The following is a 27,351-nucleotide window of genomic DNA, read 5'->3' as shown; positions in this document are numbered from 1 at the left end:
CACACACACACACACACACTTTCTCTCTCTGTCACACACACATACACTTTCTCTCTCTCTGTCACACACACACACACACTCTCTCTCTCTCTGTCACACACACACACATGCACTCTCTCTCTCTGTCACACACACACACACTTTTTCTCTCTCTGTCACACACACGCACTTTCTCTCTCTCTGTCACACACACACACACTTTCTGTCTCTCTCTGTCAAACACACACACACACATGCACTTTCTCTCTCTCTGTCACACACACACACACACACACGCACTCTCTCTCTCTCTGTCACACGCACACGCGCTCTCTCTCTGTCACACACACACACACGCACACACGCACTTTCTGTCTCTGTCACACAAGCACTTTCTCTCTCTCTGTCACACACACACACACACACGCACTTTCTCTCTCTCTGTCACACGCACACACACACACACACTTTCTCTCTCTCTGTCTCACATACACACACTTTCTCTCTCTCTGTCTCACACCCACACGCACACACACAATTACTCACATGCACAAACACACACTTCCACACCAACAACAAACACCCACATGGGTGCATGCACACGTGCACATTCACACACACACATGTACACAGACAGACATTTACTCAAACACACTTTCACTTGAACACATCTTCATGCACTCACATTGATACACACACATACAAGTGCGCAAACACACTCACTTGCATCGACACATTAACAGATAGATACTGCCTTGCAATCATGCGCTCCCATTCAAGCTCACTCCCACAAATTTAAATATATGCTCCATTGGCACTTCTACTGAGGACACCCTCCCACAAATTTTCAATTGAATATTCTTTAATCATGTGGTTTGATGATACAGTATGGGCAGAATCTTCACAGTTCCTGAACATCTTGTGCATTGATCAGAAAGTTGGGAAAACAAAGTGAGATCACCACTGATGAAATTCCCAATGTCGAGAGCAATGTTGGATTCTGCAACCAAGTGTTGAATGGCAAGAGGACAATCTTGAGAGTGAGAGGCTTATTTGCATTCATTAGCATGTCATCATTACCTAATCTCACCTCATATTTTGGGTCTGCTTAGTCAAGTGAAGTACAAAAAGCTGTTGACAAATCAGGCTGGGGTGATAGCAATCGATATTGAAAACATTAGGAAATTAACAGTCGAGTTGATTCGTGTTATATGAATGAGATCAATAGGATGCCCTTAGGAAATTGCTTCCTGTTGAGTGCCATGTTCTTATCTTTCTCCTCCCTCTTCTGACAGCTTGCCCTGTTCTGCAGTGCTTCCAGTTATTCTCTACCCTGATATATAAACCTGCTGGTTACTCATGTCTGGGGCCAGTTCCATGGTGCACTATAACATCACAACGTCTGAAAGAGCAGCCCAACCATGCCTTATTGATCAGTGAGACTATTAGGAACTCTGGACTTTTCCAAAAATTAATATGACTTGAGTATTCAGTCTACATTAAGAAAATAGTAAGTAATCTGCTCAATCCCATTAACCAGATGTGGGAGAGTTTGGTCATTAATACTCCGTACTGTTACGCCTTACTGAGCCAGGGAAGGTAAGGACATTTAGTTGCACTGAAACCCAGTTCCAAAACAGCAGCAGGAGCTTCAAATCAACGTCATAATAACTCAAGAACAAAAACAGAAGTTGCTGGAAAAGCTCAGCAGGTCTGGCAGCATCTGTGAAGGAAAAAAACAGAGTTAACGTTTCGGGTCCGGTAACCCTTCCTCAGAACTTAGGGTCATGATAACTCCCATGACCTTCCTCCACCACATTTTGTTGGTTGGCGTGCACTAGCTATGCATTCAAGATGGCACAAGAAATGCATTAATTTGGAAGCTTAGAATCTACAAAGCATCAATACACTTCCCAATGATTTTTGCCTGTAATAGATTATGGATGTTTGAGTTTTCGTTCAAACTGATCTGAGAGTGATCACCCTTGACATCAAGGCAATGTTGATCAAGTGTCGCAACTTGGAGCCCTTGTGAAACTGGAATCACTGGGAATCTGAGGGAAAATCTCCCCTGGTTGGAATCATACCTTACACTAAAGAAGATGGTTGCAGTTGGTGGAGTCAGTCATCTCAATTCCAAGGCTTTGCTGCAGGAATTCCTTAAGGTAGGACCCAATTGCTTTTATCTGCTTCGTTGATGACTTTCCACCCTTAACTTCAGATCTAAAGTACAGATGTTTGATGACAAGAACCCAAAGTTCAGTTCCATTCACAATTCTGTGGTTGGTTGGCTCGCCGAGCTGGTTCATTAGTTCGCAGACGTTTCATTACCCTGCTGGGTAACATCATCAGTGCAGCCTCCGATGAAGCGTTGTTGTGTTTTCCCGCCTGGTATTTAAACGCTGGGGTCCGTTGGAATTGTTTACCTCATTTCTGTTTTTTTCTTCGCAGCGGTGTATATATAGCAACTAATTCTACGTGTTTATTGTTGGCTCTCTTGGTGGAGAACCAAGCCTCTAGAAATTCCTGAACTGACTACAAGACTCCAACAACCATTGGGCATCAGAGTGGCACACAAACCTATGTCAACCCTACGCCAACTGCTAACTCAAACCAAAGACCCCTTACCCACTATGGACAGAACCAACGTGATGTACAAGATCCCATGCAAAGACTGTGACAAACATTACATTGGACAACAGGAAGGAAACTGGCCACAAGAATACATGAACACTAACTAGCAATAAAAAAAAGACCAGTACTCACTCGCCTCCATTCACACGGAGAAGGAGAACCACAGTTCAATTGGGACAACATCAAGATCCTAGGACAGGCCAAACAGAGACAAGCATGGGAATTCCTAAAGGCCTGGTTCTCCACCAAGAAGGCCATCAATAAACACATAGAATTAGACACCGTATACTCAACAATGCAAAGGAAAACCAGAAATGAGGTAACCAATTCCAACGGATCCCAGAGTTTAAATACCAGGAAGGAAAACACAACGGCGCTTCATCGGAGGCTGCACTGATGATGTTACCCACCAGGGTAATGAAATGTCTGCGAACTAACGAACCAGCTCGGCGAGCCAACCAACCACAACATCCACAACCCGAGCTACAAATCTACTCAAGAATCCATTCACAACTCCTGGCATAATGAATAGTCCAATGACAAGATGCAGCAAGATCTGAGGAACATTCAGTCTTGGGTTGTTAAGTGGCAAATTACAAGCATGCCACAGAAGTACCAGACAATGACCATTTTTAACATCTTCCCTGACATGCAATGCTAGTTCCATCACTGACGTCCCTTCTGTTAACATTTTTGGGGAATACCATTGACCAGAAACTGAACTGGACCAGCTGTTTAAGTACTATGGCTACGACAGCGGGGTAAAGCAGGAATTCTATATCAAGGAACTCACTTCCTAACTCCCCAAATCCCGTCCATTATCTAACATTCAGGAACGTGGTGGAATATTTTCCCATTGCCTCACTGAGGGCTGCCCGGCAAAACATTCAAGAAGCTCGACACCATCCAGAACAAAGTGACTCAATTCATTAGTAACCCATCCACTACCTACATCCTTCACTCTCTCTACCACCAATGTACAGTGACAGCGTGTCTCCAAAGCTTTATCACCAAGAATTTCGAAACACAGGACCTCTCCCAAACCAGACACTACTACAAAGGTGCTCAGAATTTGCAGCCGGCCTTGAACTGTGGCCAGCTAATCTCAGAGGTGAGGGTGTTATCAACAAAGTTCTTGGAAGGACCAAGGCATTAGATCACCACCACCTGCAAGCTCCCCTCTAGGACATGCACCAACCTGCCTTGGAACTATGGCATCGTTTGCCCTATTGCTGGGGCAAAATACTGCAAGTCCCTCTGCAACAGCACTGTTGTTACCTATACCAAAAGCACTGCAGTGCATCATGGAATCCCTACAGTGTGGAAGAAGGCCATTTGGCCCATTGAGTCCATACTGACCCTCTGGAGAGCATCCCATCCAGACCCAGCCACCTACCTTATCCTGGTAACCCTGCATTTCCCATGGCTCTGCCACCAAGCCTGTACATCCCTGTACACCATGGGCAATTTTGCATGGCCAATCCACCCTAACCTGCACTTCTTTGGACTGTGGGAGGAAACCAGAGCACCCGGAGGGAAACCCACGCAGACACGGGGAGAACGTGCAAACTCCGCACAGACAGTCGCCCGAGGGTGGAATCGAACCCAGGTCCCCGACGCTGTGAGGCAGCAGTGAGCCACTGTGGCTCAAGAAGGAGGCTACTCACCGCCGTCTCAAGGGTGATTAGAGGTAGACAGTAAACACAGGGCCTTGCAGAGATGCTCAGAATCTTTGAGCAAATATGCGAAAGATTGCTTTTATTGTTCACAGTGCTTGCTGCGGTTTGTCTGCTTGTTCAGTGTAGAGAATATGCATCGCGGTCAGATCACACCAGAAGCATTGATCGGCTATTTGTAGGTTTTCCCGTGGAACGTAAGATCGAATGTGCTAATATTTATTGAATTCTGAGCCACTCGTCTAAACCTGTCCAGCAGGGTCCCTGACAACTGACTGTAATTATTGGTTACTTCCCCATAATCACAGAATGAACAAACTGGATGGCACAGATCAATGTTTCACTCAGAAAAGGTTCCAATAGCAGTAAATAATCTATGGAATATAGAACGAATGCTCCTCCCCAGTTTAAATAATGATCTTTTCTCCATACTGGCAAATTATTGCTCTGGATTTTTTGCACTGAAGCTATCCCAAACGCCTGGCAAACTGTCCCTCCCCGTCCCTCCCTGGGGCATTGCCTTCTGAAGTGTTTCAACACTCACATTCCTCCCACAGTAATTGTAGAGCAGAATATACTTTTTTTTAAATGTATGAAACTTGTAAAGATTAATTAATAGAATGACTTCAGTGTACTCAAACATTGAACATAAAATTCAAACCTGCTGCTTTTTTCAGTGAAAGAAACGGGGAACAGACGTTAAGTTTAAAAAACTCTATTAAGTCAAATGCTAGTGTGGGATCCTAATTGTCAGCAGTAAAATCAGCTGGGATTAAACGGTTCAGAAAGCATTAATATTGGAGACTATATTGAGCTTCATACAACCTGAAAATGTCATGCAGCCTTGGATGAGAAATGAAGGAGTCTAGCTCAAGATCCCAGTGGGGTCAGATGGTTCGTTTCTGACTCTTGACAGCCTTTAGAGGTCATGCTTATCGAGCGAAAGTACTGCGTACTTTATTGCTACAAAGCAATAGATTGTGGGGGAGATAATGGCCTCATGGTAATATCACTACATGATTATAATCCAGAGACCCAGGAAATGATCTGGGGAGTTGGGTTGGAATCCCACCATGGTGATGACCACTACAACATACTGACCAGTGGGGGGATTGTGACTGGGATTGTCAAGTGTTAAGTAACATTCACATCACACTAGTTTCAGTAATAAAGAATCAAACCATTGCCTTTCAATGACATTATCAATGCTCAATTGCCCACTATCTACAACCTGGGATTACTATTCTCTGGAAACTAGACTAGACCAATTTACATTAATGCTATAGCTACAGGTCAGGGCCTGGAAATTCTGCACTGGGTGAATGAGCCCCTGACTAACCTAAACCTCTTACCATCGACAAGGCACAAGTCAGGAGTGTGATGGAATACTCCCCACTTGCCTGGATGGGTGCAGCTCCAACAACACTCAAGGAGTTTAACACCATCCAGGATAAAGCAGCCCGCTTGATTGGCACCGCATCCACAAACATCCACCTACCTCACACCAACACTCAGTGGCAACAAGATGCCTTGCAAAACTTCGCCAAAGATCCTTCAACAGCACATTCCAAACCCACGACCACTTCCATCTAGAAGGACAAGGGCAACAGATATATGGGAACACCACCACCTTCAAGTTCCCCTCCAAGCCACTCACCAACCTGACTTAGAATTATATCGCCGTTCCCTCATTATCACTTGGATAAAGTCCTGGAACTCCCTTCTTAATGGCATACCTACGTTAATACCTACATTACTAAATTGATTGCAGCAGTTCAAGTAGGCAGCTCACTACCAGCTTCTCAAGGGCAACTAGGGACATGTGATAAATGCTAGCCAATGACCACATTCTGTGCGTGAATTAATAAAAGTGCTGAATTGGCATAACATCCACCGCTTTAACATGCATTATTTCCACTACCAGCACACACTGCAGCACTGACTACTGTTGACATATACAACCCACTGAGGCTTCTATGACAGCATTTTCCAATCCTGCAACCTTTACCACCTAAAAGCTTAAGGACAACCAACACTTACAGATGATGATGCTATCAAGTTTCCCTCCAAGCCACAGGCAATCCTGACTTGGAACTGTATCACTATTCCTTCCCAGTCACTGGGTGTAGAACCATCTTTCTAGCAGCATTGTGAGTGTTTCTATCCGCCAATGACGGCAATGGTTCAAAAAGAACAATTGTCCCAAATTTCCCAAAGGGAGTTATAGATGGGCAATAAATACAGGCCTAGCCAGTGATGTCCACATCCCCTGAAATGATGAAATACTGTGCAGGCCCGAGGACTACGCCTGGAAAATTGACCACTTGTGGAGTGTAATGAAAGCAAAAGACAGGATGATGTAGCCAGGGCACAATGAGACAGTCAGTAGACTGAACTGTGATCCAGGCTGCAGGTTGTGGGGGTATTAATGGGATATTAGCGTTGCCATCGGCATAAGGGGAGACTGTATGGTCTTTGTGAGACCTTTGGGGAGTCAATAGGATCTTTAGCACTCACAATGACTGGCCAGTACTTTTGCTTGACGTATAGAGTGAAGAAGTAGACAGTTTGGGCCTTCTGCTGTTATCTAATTTGCAGCGCTGATGATGTTTTCGAGTTTTCCTGCTTTAATGTTAATGCCTGCCATTTGTGGGGCTTATATCTGCATGATTTGTTCCCTGTAAGCAGAACTGGCTTAACTTCACAACTTATTTCCCTCAACCCTTTACATACACTGAATGGTTAAACTCAAAGAAACAGGCTTGATATGCACAGTTTTATTTTTGCGAGTTTCTTATGAAAGTTTAGAATCTGCTGCTAATTGGAGTACCTGAAATTTAGAATGACTTTAAAAGCTGCATTAATACCTGCTCAAAATTAAACAACAGTTCTTCCACTCCCTGCGACATTCTTACGAGAAGACAACTTTAATTTCATTGATTTAATTGCAAAATGATTTAATCACATGGAGCAGGTCTCGAAACATCGAGAAAATGTATTGAAATTCTGTCTCATAAAATCATACCGTAATGCTTGTAAGAGGCTTTCTCCTGGTAAACATGACAAGCTGACACTAGTATAATTACCAAATAATTTTCCTTCTTCAGGAAGCACTGAGTGGGAGCAAGGAGTGATGGAACTTAAGCAGGGAGCTCTACGCAGTTGCTCTGGTCAGTTAAAACAATCACATGCAATGTTAATAAAATGCCTTGTAAACAATACATTTAGGATAAATAATTGTCTTGAGATTCCAAGTGGAGGAGGGAATGCTAGGAAATGACAATGGAATATCAGGGCTTATGTGTATTTCAATTCCTATTAAACTCAAAAGATACAGAAGACAAGGTATTTAGATATTAATATGTCAAATATAAATTTCATTTTACTTTAGTGTCATGGATATAAAATGGACACTTATCAAAATCTTCAAAGGACAGTATAAGATCCATTGCCCTATTGGAAGTAATGATGTGTGTGATTAGTTTAAAATATCAACAAAGGACCACATTATTCATGTTTTTATCCAAGCTCTTCCAGGCTGATTGCAGACCGTATTCTATAGCTCTGTTCATGTTCCCTTTGACTTCCACAGCACACTGTTACCTGTTCCATTCCTCTAATAAAACACTTGCTCGAATTGATTTAGAGTTCTGTTTAACAATGGTACTCATTGCCTGTGGCTCTAGCTAGCTATTTGCATTTCATTTGTGACCTTTTCACAAATATATGGCTCTATGTACCTTTGGTCCCCAGTTTGGCAGTCTGATGTAACTGGAACTGAGATTTATACAGTTACATTTTTTTTTGCAATAGAAATCAAGATAATGCTGCAGGATAGGAAGTGCTTGGTTATTCCTCATTAGAATTGACTAGTAGTGTCCTGCAAGTATCTATGTTGGGGTGTCAACTATTCACTTTTACAGTAGTTATTAATGATTTATACAGTGCAATAGAAAGCCATATATCCAAGCTTGCTGATGGCACAAAGATTGGGAGCGTAGTAAGTATATGGAGGGCAGCACAAAATTACTAAGACACTTTGATAGATTAACAGTGTAGATGAAATAGTGGCAGATGGATTTCAGTGCAGGTAAGTGTGAAGTCATCTATTTAGGATTAAAAAGAAGCATTGGTCCCTATACTTTTTAAATGGTGATAAATTGGGAACGCTGGAGGTCCTTAGACACTTAGAAGGCTATAGACACAGGCCGGACCAAAAAACAGTTCAGAACAGGACAGAGAGGGCGTTTTGCTACACCATACAAAGCCTTGATCAGACCACAGGAGAGTCATAGAGTCATACAGCACGGAAATAGACCCTACGGTCCAACCAGTCCATGATGACCATATCTCAAACTAAACTAGTCCCATATATCTGTGCTTGACCCATATCCCTTCAAACGTTTCTTATTCATGAACTTATCCAAATGTTTTTTAAATGTTGTAACTGTACCCACATCCACCACTTCCTCTGGAAGTTCATTCCATAACCAAACCACTCTCTGTGTAAAAGAATTGCCCCTCATGTTTTTTTTAAAAATCTTTCTCCCCTCACCGTAAAAATAACCCCCTAGTCTTGAAATCCCCCACCCTAAGCAAAGGACACCTGCTACTCACCTTATCTATACCCCTCACGATTTTATAAACCTCTATAAGGTCACTCCTCAGCCTCCTACATCTGGAGTGCAGTGTTCAGTCCTGGGAATTCTACTTTTGACTGGACATCTTACGTTTGGAAGGAGTACAACATGGATTCTGCGGAATGTTACCAAGGCTCTTTTATACGGAGAAATTACAGAAAGTTGACTTTTGTTCCACAGGATATGAAGGATTAAGGGCTGCATTGATTGTGGCTTTTAGGCCTTTGAAAAAGGCTGAGAGGATAAGTGGGAGAAACATTCTGCTGATTTGGACATTGTCTGAGGTCAGACTATTTACAGTGAAGTCGGAAAACACTTATACTCACAAAGGACCTTCCAGGAAAAAGCAATAGATATCAGCTCAAATAATAATGTTGGACTGAGATTGACATACAACAAACTTTGTTTCAACTGGTACTTTATCAACTGGCACTCTTGATAAACCAGAAAAAATGATATACCTCACATTCTACAGTGTACAGTCATGTCCGAGGATTTATGCTGTAACTAAAGTATAATGTTTAACAGTGATGTGTACACCCCCTGCATTACATTTCTGCTAGTTACTGTGTATTTTTACATTGATTTTGGGAGGTGTGTTGATGTTTTTACATGGAGTTTTTGAGGGATCTTGAAATCTCTAAGCTTCGCTGCGTCAGAGTTTACTGCCATTATGCCGACCTCTTGATTATCCAGAATATTTGATCAACTGGCACACTCCTGGTTTCATAGGTGCCGGTTAATGAAAGGTTTTCTGAATTTTTTGCCAAACAATGTTGTCAAAGGACATGGAACCAAAACATGTAGGCAGAGAATAACGGTATACATCAGGCATTGAAATAACACCAGGGACTGAAAGGCCTCCTACTGTTCCTATGGTACATTCAGTCAGAGAATGAGGTTGAGCTCATCAGAAAGTGGTTAGGCAGCAATTTTTAGTCGGGACAGAGAAGTTCAATTCCGGGAGCACTATGCACACTGCAATGCTGCAATATTACAGTAAGTTCAGTAATATCAGCAGATTGCTAAGTAACACTTCTCATTCAGGCGTATATTGCTCTTCCTTCAGCCATATGCATCCTGTAGGCACACTGATCTGAAGATTTCCTTTCTTGTATCCTTTCGATTTCTTTCACTCTCCATCAACCTCGACACCAAACCTTCATTGCTTCATTCAACGAGACCTGATAGACTCTAACACTTGCATTCTCCTCATTAAGCTTTGCCTACCTCTCTTCATCTGTCAATGTAATGTGCATTTTTCCAAACCTCTCCCTTGGCCATCTCTTCTTTCTCACAGGATGGGTTGCTGGACAATACAAGGTGACCAGAGCACACAGTAGGCGGCAAATTCAAAATCCATGTTTTGTTCCCACTCAGGGACATGATTCTAAACAGTACGGTCAGGGGATAGATCAGGCACACAAATTGGTATAGGGTGGAAAACGTGTAGCCTTTTTTACTGCTCCAGTCCAATATCACATTGCATCTTTTCATCGAGCAAGTGCCATTGATCTGTTCGCTGGTGCCTGAGCGACCCTACTGTCACTCTCTTCCATTTCAGATCCAGGCACCGTACTGAAAGCTGAGGGAGAAGAGGGTAACACAATGGAGGAAGAACTCAACTGTACACTGGTAGACATCAGTTCAAATATTAACGTCCTGAGCATTTCAGAGGGTAGTTTAGCCTGAGTGATACACCAGCAACACTGGAGTAAGATTAGGCAATTCATCTGGCCTGGGAAAGAGATCAACAGGGAGATCAATCCCGTGACCCCTGTTGAGATGGAAGATTTGAGGTTTGAAGACATTAATGTTAGTGTGGGTAGGATTCTTAGTGAGCTGGGAACAGCCAGTGTTTTGCTGTGTGATGGGCTGGATATTTTTCAATCCAGTTGTTACTAGCCTCAATCTGTCTCCCTCCATCAGGTCACCACCAACGTGCAGGATCTCTCCATTGGCCGTAGTAAAGACTAGCTTCGGTTGTCAAGGCCAATGGTTATAGCAGATTCTCCAAAGCTGACAGTAGTCAGAGTCAGTGGGTGCTTGGATTGACCTTTCAAGTTGGCTTCCCAGAGTTGCCATGGCTGTCAGCATTTGACAACTCCCACACTTCCAGATTGCCTGACAAGCCTTCATAAACGGCAAGGCTTCCATTCCATTTGTGTTCAGCTCGTGTACAATGACTAGAAGTGGTCTAATGCAGGGATGTGACAGATTTCCAGTGAGGAAATCTGATGTTTTAATTCTGTAGCAATCCCGGCTCCCTGATGTCTGTGGACGTGTAAGTAGTATTGAGGGACGCTTACTAAGAAGAAGAGAAATGCCTCCTTTAAATTTGATGGTGATCATCGAAGTCCGCTGGTGAGACAATAAATGCCATATGAATTGTCGTTTGGTAGTATAGAAGCTGAGTATTGCTGAAAAAGACATATTTGTTAAAGCTTGTTGTCTGAAGGACGATCAGGGAGAGTGCCAATATAAAGGGAAAACAATCTCTAAGACACGAGAGTGTTGAATGGTTGGGAAGTGGGTTCTGATTGGTAGGAGCATTGCGAATAGTGACCATGAAGATGGTGACTGATAGGTACCTGTTAAATTGCATGAATGTCATTTTCCCTTTACATTGGCATTTCTTGTGAATTCGTCTGACACGTGTTTGATTAATAAAACACTTTAACAAAATGTGTCTTTTCTCAGCAGTACTCAAATATCAGATGAGCATGTACAAATGTACAAGTGATTGTGATGCTCAAGGTGCATGCTGATTCCTGGATGGATCCAGAAGTTATCCTTCATTCTACACTAGGCAGGGCCTTTAGAATGGTGGGGATTTCTTCTCCTCTGCACTGAGGATTGGATTTAAGATAAACTAAGTGCCTAGTACATGGACAAATCTAACGAAGAACAGGAGGAGAAAGTCCTGAAATATCTATACATTCATGTTTGAACTGTATTTTCCTATTGTCTCTGCAACAGTTGCGCAGATCCAAGATGGTGACAGAGTAGAACGTTCCAGCTCCAGTTCCTCCACTCCATCTTTTATTTCTCATCTTTTTTATTCACCCCTTTTTTTAAAATCTCTTGGTGATTTTTCACCTCTCCCTGCGACAGGTCTCAGCCTGATCTCTTGGTGGCTTGACTTGGGAGTGGGTCATGCCTAGGCATGTTCTCGAGGCACCGGGGAGATCAGAGAGGTAGAAGCTTTGGCCGCAGCAACAGTGAGTGCAGTGGTAGTGTTGAGAAGAGGTGAGCGTGATAAGTGGAGGACTCAAAGATCTATGAACTTTTAACTCATTCCTTTATTTTCCTAGATTAAATTAAGAAAGGCTTTAATGCTAACTATTAAATTATTTCTTTATTTGCCTACTTATTCTAATAAGGTAGTGCTTAACTTTTTAACTCTGTTTATCTTACTACATTGTACCTAAGTTTTTTGTACCTTGGTACCCAAGATGCAGCCTTATGTAGCAACATTATACACTTTTCACTGCACTCATGTACTTCTGTACTTGAGGATGTGTGACAATAAAATCTAATGCTAAGAAATCTAAGTTTTGTCAAACTATTGAGGGTGGCCATGATATAGCATTGGCATCCAGCTGAGCAAAGCTTCCAGAGAGATACACCCAACGATGTACAGTCTCCCTTCCTGTCCCCGTCACCATCCAGCTGAGCAAAGCTTACAGAGAGATAAACCCCTCCGACATACACTCTCCATTCCTGTCCCCGTCACCATCATGTCTTCCTGATCACTTGTGGAGTGAAAGTCACAACGATTTATCTACAAGGCCTCAGCGAAGTGTGGGTATCTGAGTAGGTGTATGGTTCTACATAAGTCCTGCAATAGAAGGGGACAACTCCTCTGTGAGCCACCAGCCATTGCTGCTGTATGAGCCAAGTCAAAATCAAGTCAACATGACTAAATGCTGCATGATATACATCACTCAAATTAGTTCTATTACCAGTTAGCTGCTGGATTCTAATCTCACCACCTTTTCTTGTTAGGGGCATTGAAAGACCGCTGGTCTTGTTTAGAGATGACTGCACCTTCAGTTCTTTCCTCACCTTAATGTACTGGTGAGAATAGCAGACCTGAGAGTGACTGAAGAGGATACAATGCCTTTGGTGACGGTGACTTCATGGAGGCCTCACATTGTTGTTGGTTGAGTATGAGAGCCAGCGATGAATGAATGAGACAGTGTATAGACAGGGACAGTTGCGTGGACCTGCAAAACGAAGTGTTTGTGAGCTGTGAAGTGCTGGAAGTGTTGCTTGGTGCGGAGTGCAGGGGTAAGACAGAATTTGGAGTTGCCATGACCTTTCCCAATGTGGTTAGCTAACTAAATTTCTTCCCGTACAGAATCCAGAAACATCGTGTTACATTCCTGGAGTTGCCCACCTGGGCCATTTTCAGACTCGTGTCTCATCCTCAGCTTTTTTGCTGCTGTTGTTTGGATGAATCTCTCTTTCTAATTCCAAAATGGCAGCAGAATGGGACTCCTCAGTCACAGACAGTCTGTTCCATCAGTTTATTTTCTTTCTTTTCTCTTCTTGTGTTTTGTGTGTTTTCTTTTTGCCTTCATTCTTCTTGGCAATGTCCTGAATTCCTGACTTCAGTGCGGTCTCAGAATCCGGGCCTCACCATGAACCCAGCATGGTGGTCTCTCACTGGCCTGACATGGTGGTCTCTCGGCAGCTCAGGGTGGGTAAGGGGGTTGTCTTTTGACTCGACTTAGTCTCACCACAGACGTCTGGCCTCGAGGTTAGTCAAGTGCAGTGTCCTGGCCTTGAGAGGTCAAGCCTGGTGCGATCTGGAGCCAAGGCCCAGTGCGAACTGGTGGCTAGGTGCTGGTGTGGACTGGGTTGGAAGGGCTGTTGCTCTGAACTTCTTATTTCTCTATTTTCTAATTTATTCCTACAATCTGTAACGCTGATCTTTTTATTTCTTTACTTTTTAATATGAGCATCTCACGCTGATGAAGACACGAGCACTGAAATGCATTATTAAGGGGCTTTTATGTGTCACAGTGGTATTGTTCCTATCTCTGGGCTAGGAGGCCCAGACTTAAGTCCCACCTGCTTCAGAGGTGTGTAATAACATGCCTGAATATGTCAATTCAAAAAGTAAGTTAATAAAAATGTATTATTAAAGGGTCCTCTTGTGGCACAGTTTCCCTACCTCTGGACCAGGAGGCTCAGATTCAAGTTCTATCTATTCCAGAGGTATGTAATAACACCTCTGAACAGCTCAGTTAGAAAAATAGGTTAAATAAATCATTTGAACTGTATAATTATTCGCAGGCCTGAGTAGGGGGTTTCCGTGTCATGTCAGACCTGTCAAGAGCTGGATCATGGATCAAAAAAAGACTCAGGTAGGTTCCCTAACATTATTTTAGATTTCCTTATGGGCTAGGTGAAGCTTTGAGCCTCCCTTGATATGAGCTCACCCTTAGCCCCGCTGCATCTAGAACCACACATTCCCCCATGTTTATGTCACTAAACCCCCAACCATGGATAATAATACCCTCTACCCTCTCCTGCCCCCATCCATGACCTCCCATTCTCTCCAGCATGGCTCTCACGCCCATAGGCTGACAACAGAGCTTTCCCCTCATCTTGGGAGGAAGATCCAGCTGAAATTGAAACAGGAAGTGCTGGAGAAACTCAGCAGAAACTGAGAGGAGTTCCGTTTGCCCATTCTGAAGGAGAGTCATATCGGACTTGAAACATTACCTCTCGCCACCGATGCTGCCAGACCTGCTGGATTTCTCCAGCACTTTCTGTTCTTATTTCAGATTTCCAGTATCCACACATATTTCACCTTTGAGCGAAAGGGGAGGCAATGACCTATTGGGATTATTGCTCATCTGTTAGTCCAGAGACCTAGGTAATGTTCTGGGGACTTGGGTTCAAATTCAATTAAAAAAAAACTTGGAATTAAGAGTCTAATGATGACCATGTCGATTCCTTTAGACAATATGATGAAGTAGATAGGTGGCACAGTGGCTCAGTGGTTAGCATTGCTGCCTCACAGCGCCAGGGGCCTGGGTTTGATTCCAGCTTTGGTGACTGTCTGTGTGGAGTTTGCACATTCTCCCCGTGTCTGCGTGGGTTCCTCCGGGTGCTCAGGTTTCCTCCCACAGTCCAAAGATGTGCAGGGTAGGTGCATTGACCATGCCAAATTGCCCGTAGTACCCAGGGTAGTGCGGGCAAGGTGGATTAACTTTAGATACATAGAAAGTAGGTGCAGGAGTAGGCCATTCTGCCCTTCGAGCCTGTACCAACATTCAACACGATCATGGATGATCATGCAATTTCAGGATCCCACTCTATACCTCTTGATCCCTTTAGCTGCGAGGGCCATGTCCATCTTCTCTTGAATATATCTAATGAACTGGCCCCAACAGTTTTCTATCTTAAATGTATGATTTCAGGAGTCAGGATGGGAAGGGGGAATTAGTTCTGCGTGGGATACTGTTCAGAGGGTCAGTGTATACTGGATGAGCTGAATGGCCTCTTTATGCACTGTAGGGATTCTATAACTCTATAAAAAAGGGGGAAAGTTCTGTACTGAAGTATAATTTGTCTACACAAATAACGTCTAGTTAATGTTGCTTTTAGTTTATGTTTAAATGTGAAATCTTTCTGCCTCATTCTTTTACCTATTCACTGAAAGTTTTGATATTTTTAAGTTTTTGACCTTTAAGGAGATTCTAACAATGCTAAGGATAGATAAATTTATAGGGATAGGGTGGGGGTGAAGGTGAGATGCTCTTCAGAGGGTTGATGCAGACTCAATGGGCTGAATGGCCTCTACCTGCACTGCAGGGATTATTTGAAACCTAATGTAGATTTGGAACATTGTTTTCAGAGACTGGCTTCACAAGTTCCATTTGCTGAAATGAGAGATTACTTGAGATATGTCAACTAAGCAAGTAATGCCGTATAATTTTCTACGTGTTTAAACATCCTTCCTCAGTTATAAGCATATCATTGCTTAACTGACCTTGCAATGCTTGACTGCAGTAGCAGACTCTACTTCAAGCTCAACACTGAATAGTAAAAGGAAAAATATTGCAAAGGACAGGAACAACAGAAGTCAACACCTACTGTTAAAAATGAAAAGCAGTGGTAATTCACATCCAGAAAAATGTTTTGGTCACCGAGGGATACATATATTGATGGGATATTGAAAAGATATGAAACCTCATACCAGAACGACCAGCCGTAGTCCCAGGAGTGTGGTCTCCAGTCCTCGGGTCCAAGACTGACTGTCACCTGGAACACCTGAGTATACATCACATGAGCCACCATTCCGAGCAGTCCTAGATAATGAGAAATACAAAGTACACTCTTGTAAAAGTCAACTGAAAAGCATTTAAAATCATCTTGCAAAACATTGGGGAAGATTTTTGTGCATTGACAAGGTGCATCACAGTCTGCTTCCCTTCTAATGGAAGCCTGCGTGGTGGTAAAATTAAATAAAAACCGAAAGAATTGCAGATGCTGTAAATCAGGAACAAAAGCAGAAGTTGCTGGAAAAGCTCAATAGGTCTGGCAGCTCATCTGTGAAGGAAAAAACAGAGTTAACAGTTTGGGTTGGGCGACCCTTCCTCAGAACCCCTGAGCCCCCAGTCCGCACTCGGCCTTGACTCCAGATTGCACCAGGCTTCGCCTCTCAAGGCTGGGAGACTGCACTCGAATCACCTCGAGGCTAGATGTCCGCGGTGAGGCCACGCCGGGCCAAAAGAACCCCCCACACCCCGTCCCGCTGAGCTGCCAAGGGTTCTGAGGAAGGCTCACCGGACCCAAAATGTTAACTCTGTTTTTTCCTTCACAGATGTGCTACCAGACCTATTGAGCTTTTCCAGCAACTTTGTGTTGGTGGCAATGTTAGTTTTGTTGCCAGAATTCAGCACAAAATAACTGAAACCCTGTTCCATGCATTTAATTCCCTCAGCATCCAGTTTACATTGGTCGAAGCAGGGTATCTCAGTGATAATGCTACAGAATTATTAATCCAAAGGCCTCGACTAACACTCTGGATATGTTCACATCCCACCACACCAATTGCTGGAATTTAAATTTCATTCATTGATATTCCTGGAATTTAAACATAGTTTAATGGTCACCATTACTGAGACTATCATCGATTGCAGTAAAATCCCATCTAGTTCATTAATGCCCTTCAAGAAAGAAATCTGCCGTATGGCCTACCTGTGACCCAGACTCGCAGTAGAATGGTTGCCCACGCAAATACATGAGCCAGCCTTTCACGTGTATCAAATTGTTACAGAGATGTCAATTATAATAAAATCTGCTGGATCACTTGGGATTAACCTAGTCATCCGAAATGACAAAGATACACTTTGCTATGTCCAACTTACTATCAGATGGGGACTTGGGCCAAAATTTGGAGAGCTCTCCCCTAAGCTTGTGAAACAGCTACATTGAGTGGATTCACTCACTGTTTCATACTTTATAGACAAAGCTCCAGACACCAGCATCTCCATTACTGGGTCTTTACCGTCAGTGAGATGGGACAGACCCAGCAGAGGCGGTGGCGTAGTCGTATATAGTCACGAGGGAGTTGCCCTGGGAATCCTCAACATTGTTCCGGACCCCATGGATTCTTATAGCAGCTGGTCAAATATGAGCAAGGAAACCACCTGATGATTACCACCTACTGACAACATGCAACCCACACCATTCACCCTCTCAGCTGATGAATCAACACTACCCCATGAGGGAGCACAGAGAGTGGCACCAAATGTTCTTTGGGTGGTGAACCTGAGGAGCCATCAGCAGGAGCGCCATAGCTCAGTAGCACCAGGACTAAATGAGCTGGACATAGGGACTAGTCTGGTTCTGTAGCAGGTGGACAGGGAAATATTAAGAGAAACAAAACCCCTCATAACCTCATCCTCACTAATCTAGCTGTCTTAGTTATATCTGTCCAGCAGTCAGGAGCCAATGTTCCATTTTCACATTTAGGATGCACGGCCCTGCCTTGGTCCATCGGCTTGAGACATTACCGCCACGGTAAATAGGACAGATGTAAACAGAACTAGAAATCCAAACCGGGGTATTCGTGACACACTGTCGACCATCAGCAGCAGTCCAATTGGACTTGAGCACAATCTTTGACCTCGTTGCCTGGCTTAATTCTCAGTCCACCATTACTATCAAGCTAGTGGGCCAACGTTACCTCTAAGCTGCATTGGCTCACGTGTGCGAGCTACTCCAACATTCCCCTCACAGAGATTGGTCTGGGCACATTGATTGCAGCATTGGCTTCTGGTTCAGGAAGTTGCTACAAGCACCAAACTCAAAGGTCAGTGCGGGCAGTAAGAAAATTAGAGGGAATGCAGGTCTAATAAAGTTAGGCATGCTAACAGCAGCAGTTGGAATGCCTAAACATTAGGTGCCAATGTGGCAAAGCTGAAAAAGAATTGTATTCTTGATATGTTGCTTGAATGTGGCATCTGATTGCCAACTATGCCCCGTCCACAAGAAAGCACAACATATCCTACTCATAAGGAAGGTGTCATCAACAGTGTGATCAACAGGCACTTTCTCCACAATCACCGTTCACTGATGGTCAGTTTGGATACTGCCAGGGCCAGACAACTGTTGACTTTATTCCAAACATGGACAAAAAAACTGAACTACAGAGTTGACGTGAGAATGACTGTACTTGACATCAATGTAGAATTTCACTGAATATGGCATCAAGAAGACCTGGCTATCTGGAAAATGCTTGTGGTTATTGGAAGTCAATCATCTTAGCTCCAGGGTATCTCTGCAGGAGTCCATCAGTGGGGTGGGGAAGGGCCAACCATCTTCAGCTGCTTCATCAATAACCTTTCCTCCATCATAAAGTCAGAAGTGCGGATGTTTGCCGATGATTGCACAATGTTCAGCAGCTTTTGCAACTCCTTAGGCTCTGAAACGGTACCGAAGATAGAAAGATTTGACAAAATGTGCCTTTTTCTCGGTGACATTCAAGTTATGAGAAGTGAAGTCCAGTTGGTGGTGTCTTCATTTGTGCGTTGCTTGATAAATATAATCATTTTTGGATTATGGTTTCCCCATTAGGGATTGCAACAGTATATTTGAAGAATATTGGTACCCTCAATATCTTTTATTTCCAGTCAGAAAACAGTCTTCAGTCCAATTCCACAATACACATCTGTGAAGCAGTGCAGACCACCAGAAACTGATGATGGATCTGTCCATATCATCCCACTCCTGTCAGAGGCTGGGATTGATGCTAAAGTTTCGCTCATCCAACTTAAACATGTTTCGCACTGAACTTTTATACCTCACGTTGATGTTATTGGATGAGCAATTGGCCAACTCAGTCACTTTGGGCTCATCTTGGTGGAAGCCAAAAAATCTCATTGCTCTTTCTTTTTCTGTAAGCTGCAATTAATTCTTTGAGCCTCTGTACCACAGCAGTCGGACTTGTCATTTTTCTAGATGGTGAGGAGATGAAACACACTACTTTGAGGTCTAGTTCAATCCATAGGCTTGACCCTGAGTTCCCAATTGCCTGTTAACCCAACTCTCCAATTTTCTCTTGCGCTCTCCTTGACCTCCTGCAGCGCTCAACGCAAGCTTAAAAATTTCCAACTGGGCACTTTAGAATCACAATTGAATTCAACACTTACGGACCATTACCTCTGCTCCAATTTTGTTTCCTTTTTCTTTGTTATAGTTACCTTGCTCTCTCTTGTCTCGTTCCTTTTCTTCCTGCGCTTCCAGAGGGCAACTATTCATGACTTTGCTATTCATACCTACTCTTTCATAACTACCTTTTCCTTCAGTTTTACACAATGAACTCTGTCATTTAATCTACCCTATATTTCACCCTATTAAAGATCTCCCTTTTCGTTCTTTTGCCAGCCTCACTCCTACATTGCTTAAACTGTGTTACATTTCTAACTTTTCCCAGTTCTAATCATAGATCATTGATCTGAAACGTTGGTTCTCCCTCCACACATGATGCCAGGTCTGCTGAGTATTCCCAGCATTTTCGGTTTTTTTTTCAGTTTTTCAACAAAGAACTAAGAATAAAGAACAACACAGCACAGGAACAGGCCCTTTGGCCCTCCAAATCTGCACGGACACAATTTGCCTTTCCATACTAAAACTGTCTTCACTTACAGGATCCGTATCCCTCTATTCCCTTCCTCATCATGTATTCGTCCAGGAGCTTGGTGAAGGCTGTTGTTGTGTCCGCTTTTTTTTTGTTTCTATTCATTTCGTGGGATGTGGGTGTCGCTGGCTGGCCAGCATTTCTTGCCCATTCCTAACTGCCCCTGAGAAGGTGATGGTGAGCTGCCTTCCTGAACCGCTGCATTCCTCCTGCTGTAGGTTGACTCACAATGCTATTAGGGAGGGAATTCCAGGATTTTGACCCAGCGACAGTGAAGGAACGGCGATATATTTCCAAGTCAGGATGGTGAGTGACTTGGAAGGGAACTTGGAGGTGGTGGTGTTCCCATATGTCTGCTGCCCTTGTCCTTCTAGATGGAAGTGGTCGTGGGCTTGGAAGGTGCTGTCTGAGGATCTTTGGTGAATTTCTGCAGTGCATCTTGTAGATAGTACACACTGCTGCTACTGAGTGTCGGTGGTGGAGGGAGTGGATGCCTGTGGATGTAGTGCCAGTCAAGCGGGCTGCTTTGTCCTGGATGGTGTCAAGATTCTTGAGTGTTGTTGGGGCCGCACCCATCCAGGCAAGTGGGGAGCATTCCATCACACTCCTGACTTGTGCCTTGTAGATGGCGGACAGGCTTTGAAAAAAAATAGCAGACACAACAGCAGCCTTCACCAAGCTCCTGGATGAATACATGACGAGAAGGGAATAGAGGGGTACGGACCCTGTAAGTGAAGACTGTTTTAGTATGGAAAAGCAAATTGTGTCTGTGCTGATGGTGGTGCTTCCACCAGTTCATCTGGCAGCACGTTCCAGGCACTCACCACCCTTTTGTGAGAAAAACTTGCCTTGCACATCTCTTTTAAACTTCGCTCCCCTCACATATTTACAAAGGGCTACTATGAGTAAGTGTTGGTAATAACCATCACTGGCACAACGGGCCCAAATCCACACTTGCCATAGTGCATCGCTGACATGTCTGTCACTCCCTCACACATACAACTCCAGATACAACTCCACTCCCTCGGCCTAGTCACTGTTAACCACCACATCATACCATTTCACTGTCCATAGCTATGTCCCATCTGAATACCCACCCTAACTAATGGTCCAGTGTAGACCTGCAGCATGGCATTGTCCAGGAGGGGAAGATCATATAAAGGCATGAAATTGGGCAAGTCCAAATGTGAGCACTTTATGGCAGACAGCAGATGGGAACACAAACACGGTGGCTCAGTGGTTAGCACTGCTGGCTCACAGCGCCAGAGACCTGGGTTCAATTCCACCCGCGGGCGACTGTCTGTGTGGAGTTTGCACATTCTCTCCATGTCTGCATGGGTTTCCTCCGGGTGCTCTGGTTTCCTCCCACACTCCAAAGATGTGGGGGTTAGGTGGATTGGCCATGCTAAATTGCCCCTAGTGTCCAGGGGTGTGCAGGCTAGGTGGAATAGCTATGGGACAATTTGGGGTTACAGGGGTAGCGTGTCTGGGTGGAGGGTCGGTGCAGACTCAATAGGCTGAATGGCCTCTTTCTGCACTATAGAGGTCTTATGATTTGAATAGAGGCTAACGTTTACCCTGATAAGCAAATTCTGGCAAGAAGACCAAAGGCTAATTTACATTACATGATAGTCTGCTGCACCCAGCTATCATCTACTGGAACTAGATGTCAGTGAGATCCTGCCTGACTTGTAGTTCCAATGCAGCTCAGCTCTGTCATGGGCAAGGGTATAGACTTCATCCTACTCACTGTCCTCATCTTCCTCCTTACCACATTCCTGGGCCCTGACCTAACACCCTGCCTTGCCATCAGACCCAACAGCTTGCCTTTCTCTTAGAACCCAAAGCCCCCTTTACCCTAGGATGCAAAACTGCCCCTCTGCTTGGGACCTGACAACCTCCACTTCTCCCAATTCCTCAGCGTCCAGGACATCACCTCATTGCCTGCTCCAATTGGGCAGTGTACAGCTGACAGAATGATGCAGCACACACGGTCTGTGTTGTACAGGGGGTCCTCCCAAAAAAGTGCAAAGAGCAGAACCATATCTTCAGCTGCCCCATCGTCTGCTCCACCACAGCCCTGTTTGAAACTACTAACATTGAGCTCCATCTGAACTCTGTATCAATCATAGAAGCCCTACAGTGTGGAAGCAGGCTACAGCCCATCAAGTCTACACTGACCCTCTGAAAAACATCCCAACCAAACCCAAATCCACACCCTATCCCTGTAACCCTGCATTTCCCATGGCTAACCCACCTAACCTGCACATCCCTGGACACTATGGGCAAATAGAATCATGAGGGGCATAGATAGAGTGAATTGGCAAGGTCTTTTTCCCCAAAGTAGCAGAGTCCAAAACTAGAGGGCATAGGTTTAAGATGAGAGGGGAAAGATTTAAAAGGACCAAAGGGACAACTTTTTCATGCAGAAGGTGGTGTGTGTATGGAATGAGCTACCAGAGGAAGTGGTGGAGGCTGGTACAATTACAACATTTAAAAAGCATCTAAATGGGTACACGAATGGGAAGGGTTTAGAGGAATATGGGCAAAATGCTGGCAAAGGGGAACTAGATTAATTTAGGATACCTGGTCGGCATAGACGAGTTGGACTGAAGGGTCTGTTTCCATGCTGCACAGCTCTATGACTCAAATTTAGCATGGCCAATCCACCTAAACTGCATATCTTTGGACTGTGGGAGGAAATTAGAGCACCCTAAGGAAACTGGAACACCCAGAAGAAATGGCGAGGAGGAGCACAAGAGCCCGAGGCTGGAATTGAACCCAGGTCCCGAGCACTGTGAGGCAGCAGTGCTAACCACTGAGCCACCGTGCCAATGAATCAGGGGCTGCACAATAGCATCACAAGGCATCTCTTATCCTGAGTAACCAGCCAACTAAGTGAAGCCAGTCTCCACACCAGGGCTTTAAAATACTTAACAACCCTGGTTACGAATCCACAATGACATTGCAAAATCATTGGCCCGGATTTTCTGATGGCCGGGTCGTCAATTCTGAAGGATTGATGGGATTTGCGAAGTTGAACATTGGGATCCTCTGGAATCCCTGATGTCGCAGGATACAAGGGTGTTTCTTGGGGAATTAAAAAATTCTGATCCCCCTTTGCCCGGAACTTCTAAAAGTCTTCATTTAAAGCAGAGAATTCAGAGTGCTTCGTTGCAGTTAAGTGAATAGTTACCCAGGAAATCTTAGATAATTTGAAATGTGGACTAACTCCTGTATGTCTAGTCTGACTCCTAACCTAACTCTGCAAGTGTTCCAGTGCAGAGGGATCTGAGGGTCCTCATGAGTCACAGAAAACTAATATGTAGATACAGCAGGTAATAAGGAGGGCAAATGGAATTTTGGCATTTATTGCTAAACGCATCGGTTATAAAAGGAAGGAAGTGTTGCTCCAACTGTACAGGGTGTTAGTGAGACCACACCTGGAGAATTGTGGCCAGTTTTGGGTCCCTTACTGGGAAATAGTTGTATTAGAGGCAGTTCAGAGGAGGTTCACTAGATTGATTCCAGAGATGAGGGGTTTGAATTATGGAGAGAGATTGAATAGTTAGGTCGATGCTGTCTGGAGTATAGGCCTATATTCTTTCTGAGAAAGTGAGTAGAAATCTAATTGAGGTGTATAAGACGCTAAAGGGGATTGACAAAGTAGACATAGAAAGGATGTTGCCTAATGTGGACAATCTAGAATGAGAGGTTATATTTTTAGGATGAGGGATTGCAGACTAAAACACAGATGAGGAGAAATTACATCTCTCAATAAGGGCATGAATCTATGGAATTCACTATCCCAGTGAGCAGTGGATGCTGGGACAGATATTTAAGGATCAGTGAGACAGACTTTTGATTAATAATGGGTTAAAGGGCTATGGGAAATAGGCAAGAAAATGGAGTTGAGGCTAAGAAGAGACAGGACATGATCTTATCAAATGGAGTATTAGGCTCAAGGGGCTGAATTCCCTATCCCTGTTCCTTGTTTTTAATGTTATGTAGATGTCACTTGCTAGGACAGCATTTATTGTACATCCCGAGTTGCCAAGAGATCAGTTAAAGGTCAACCACATTGCTGTGGGTCTGGAGTCACACGTAGGCCAGACCAGGTAAGGACAGTAGTTCCTGTCCCTAAAGCACATTAGTAAACCAGGTGGGTTTTCCCCAACAATCCACAACAGTTCCTTGGTCATCATTAGACACATAATTCTAACTTTTTTTAAAAAATCAAATTCAATCTCCATCATCGGCCGTGGGGATTTGAACTGGAGTCCCCAGAACATTACCAGACTCACTAGATTAATAGTTTAGTCACTAGGCCATTGCTTCCCCTGATGTGAAGCTCTTCCTGACCATGCATGAGAAAAGCAAGAAGCACAGGAAGAGGCCCTTCAGCCCAAACAGAGCATATTGGCAGATACGCCCCAGGGGAGCAGTTGGACAGGTCCAGGGTAAGTAATACAATATTGCAATTCACTTTCCCGACCAATGTCTTTCTTTGTTGATGTGAAGGATATTACTAAACTAGACAGAGTGCAGAAAAGATTTACCAGGATGCTACCTGGACTGGAAAGTTTGAGTTATAAGGAGAGGTTGGATAGGCTGGGACTTTGTTCCCTGGAGTGTAGGGGCCCTTATAGAGGTCTATAAAATCATGAGAGGCATAGACAAGGTAGTGAGCTGACAGCCCTTCCCCAGGGCCAAAACTAGAGGACATAAGCTTAAAGTGAGAGGGGAAGAGATACAGAAGGGTCCAGAGGGGCAAATGTTTCACACAGAGGGTGGTGAGTGTCTGGAACAGGCTGCCAGAGGTAGTGGTAGAAGCGAGTACAATTTCGTCTTTTAAGAAATAATTAAACAGGTATCTGGATGGGATGGGTATAGAGGGATATGGATCAATATACAGGCAAATGGGTTAAAATGGTTTTAAATTGTGAAAACTGGGTGGCATAGGCAAGTAGGGCCAAAGGGCCTGTTTCCATGCTGTAGACCTCTGATTCTATTAAAGAAAGGAGTGATGAGGCAAACAAAGTGTTAGAAAATCTGGCCTTGCACTATTGAATGCAGTTAGGTATTTGTATCAAAATGATTCTTAACTCTTAGATGAACTCAGGAAACTAATAAACGAATTGTCTGTCAACAATAGATCTCGGTATGTACAATACAACATTTACCTGTATTTTTATACAGGGATCTTCATTAGAAACATTAAATATTTGTAAGGTCACTGAAAACGCATTGGAGGAATGTTGTGAATTTGTATCTTAACTGGGAGAATTGCTTGCCATCATTATCAATAAGAAACCTTGGTTTACAAACCTTTCTTTATCTAATTATGCATTTAAATAGACAGAAAATTACAAGCATTGTACAATGAACTTCCAATTTATTCCATCAGCTGGAAGTCTCATCCAAGTCTCTCTTTCCTAGAAATTCAAAGCTATGGGATCCCTTATTTCGTTAGTGTTTCTGCCTCTCAGACAATATTCAAGCATTTCAAATGTAAATTTGCCCCATCTCTTTCACTTTTCCTGCACTCTGGGAGTATGATTTGTGCTGTTCTCTTCCAGATACATGTTTAGTTTTTTATTAATGTAAAAGGCAGAGTGAAGCTGTTGTAAGCGAATCTTTTTGCAACATTACAAGATTATAACGAAATAAATTGAAGTACCTTTTCTACTTTTCATCTTGTCTTACACACCGTTGCAAAAGCTGTACTGGTTTGGAATTTGCATATACATCAGATTTTGGTGTTGGGATAAAATAAGGGCAATGGTAATGGTGGTTTTATGTTTTTTGCAGTGAGATTGTCTTTTGAATAGCATCCTTTCTTTTCAGAAAGCGATAGTCTCCTTGTTATATAGACAGACATTAGCACTGTAAATCACTAGGCTTCTGATAAAGTCCCTCATGGGAGATGCACAGCAAAGATAAGAGCCCATAGGTCCAAAGGAATTTGGCAAATTAGATACAGAATTGGCTGAGCAGCAGGAAGCAGAGGGTGAAGGTCAAAGGGTGTTTTTGTGACTGGAAGCCAGCATCTCGGTGGGATCCCACAGAGATCGGTGTTGGTGCCCCTCCTGCCTGTGGTATATGCAAACAATTTAGCCTTTACGTAGGAAGGTTGATCAGGAAGTTCATGGATGGTGTGGCACCTGGTGGTTTGATAGATAGTGAGGAGGATAGCCTTAGGTTACAGGATAAAATAGATGGGCTGATCAGTTGCAAATGGAATTCAATCTGGAGAAGTGTGAAGTGATGCATTTGTGCAGGACAAACAGAGCAAAAGGAATATAGAATGAATGGTAAGACACTGGGAGCACTGAGGATCAGAGGTATCTTGGCTTGCATGTACATTGGCCCCTTAATGTAGCAGGATAGGTGAATAAAGTGGTTAAGAGGCATATAGTATACTTGTCTTTATTAGCTGAGGCATAGAGTTTAAGAGCAGGGAAGTGTATAAATCATTAATTAGGCGACAACGAAAGTATTGTGTGCAGTTCTGAAGTCCACATTATCGGAGGGATGTGATAGCACTGGAGAGGGGGCAGAGGAGCTTTACCAGGGTGTTCCCTGGGCTAGAGACTTTCAGTCATTGTGACGTATAAAATTATGAGGGGTAAAGATAAGGTAGACAAGAAGAAACATTTCCCTTTGATGGAGAGATCAGATTTAAGATAAGAGGCAGGAGGTTTAATGGGGATGTGAGGATTTATTTTTCACACAGACGGTGGTGCGAATCTGGAACTCACTGCTTGTAAGGATTGTAGAGGCAGAAACCCTCATAATATTTAATAGTATTTAGATGTGCACTTGCAATGTCAAGGCATACAAGGCTATGGGCCAGGCGATGGAAAATGGGAATAGAACAGTTAGGGGGCTGTTTTGGGCCAATGCAGACTTGATGAGTTGAAGGCCTTTTGTGCTGTTGACCTCAATGATTTGATGACAATATTATATTAAGAGTTTCTGTGCACGTTGAACTTTGTGAGGACAACATACATATAGTGCTAGGTCAAATGTATATGCCTGCAACAGATAGATGTAGGTTTCTTTTAACAAAAGATAGCCATGGATGTGAGAGTCACTAGCAAGAATAACATTTATTACCCACCCCTAGCAACCCTTGACAAAGTGGTATTGACGCATTTGTGATAACAAGGTGTAGAGCTGGATGAACACAGCAGGCCAAGCAGCATCAGAGGAGCAGGAAAGCTGACGTTTCGAGTCCAGACCCTTCTTCAGAAAT

The 27,351-nt window shown here is 43.6% G+C and overlaps 1 protein-coding gene across 2 annotated transcripts in view; it reads right to left on the bottom strand.

Moving 5' to 3' along the window:
* Positions 1-27,351, bottom strand: part of gsg1l (gsg1-like) — a 201,649-nt gene that overhangs the window by 16,167 nt on the left and 158,131 nt on the right. For both annotated transcript variants that reach the window (XM_048609420.1, XM_048609421.1), the window contains exon 4: positions 16,146-16,257. In XM_048609420.1, the coding sequence (XP_048465377.1) occupies positions 16,146-16,257 (112 nt within the window). The remainder of the gene's footprint in view (positions 1-16,145; positions 16,258-27,351) is intronic.

Source organism: Rhincodon typus, chromosome 21 (assembly GCF_021869965.1).
Source record: "Rhincodon typus isolate 14 chromosome 21, sRhiTyp1.1, whole genome shotgun sequence".
NCBI classification, from domain to species: domain Eukaryota; kingdom Metazoa; phylum Chordata; class Chondrichthyes; order Orectolobiformes; family Rhincodontidae; genus Rhincodon; species Rhincodon typus.
This window is presented reverse-complemented; position numbering and strand designations above follow the sequence as displayed.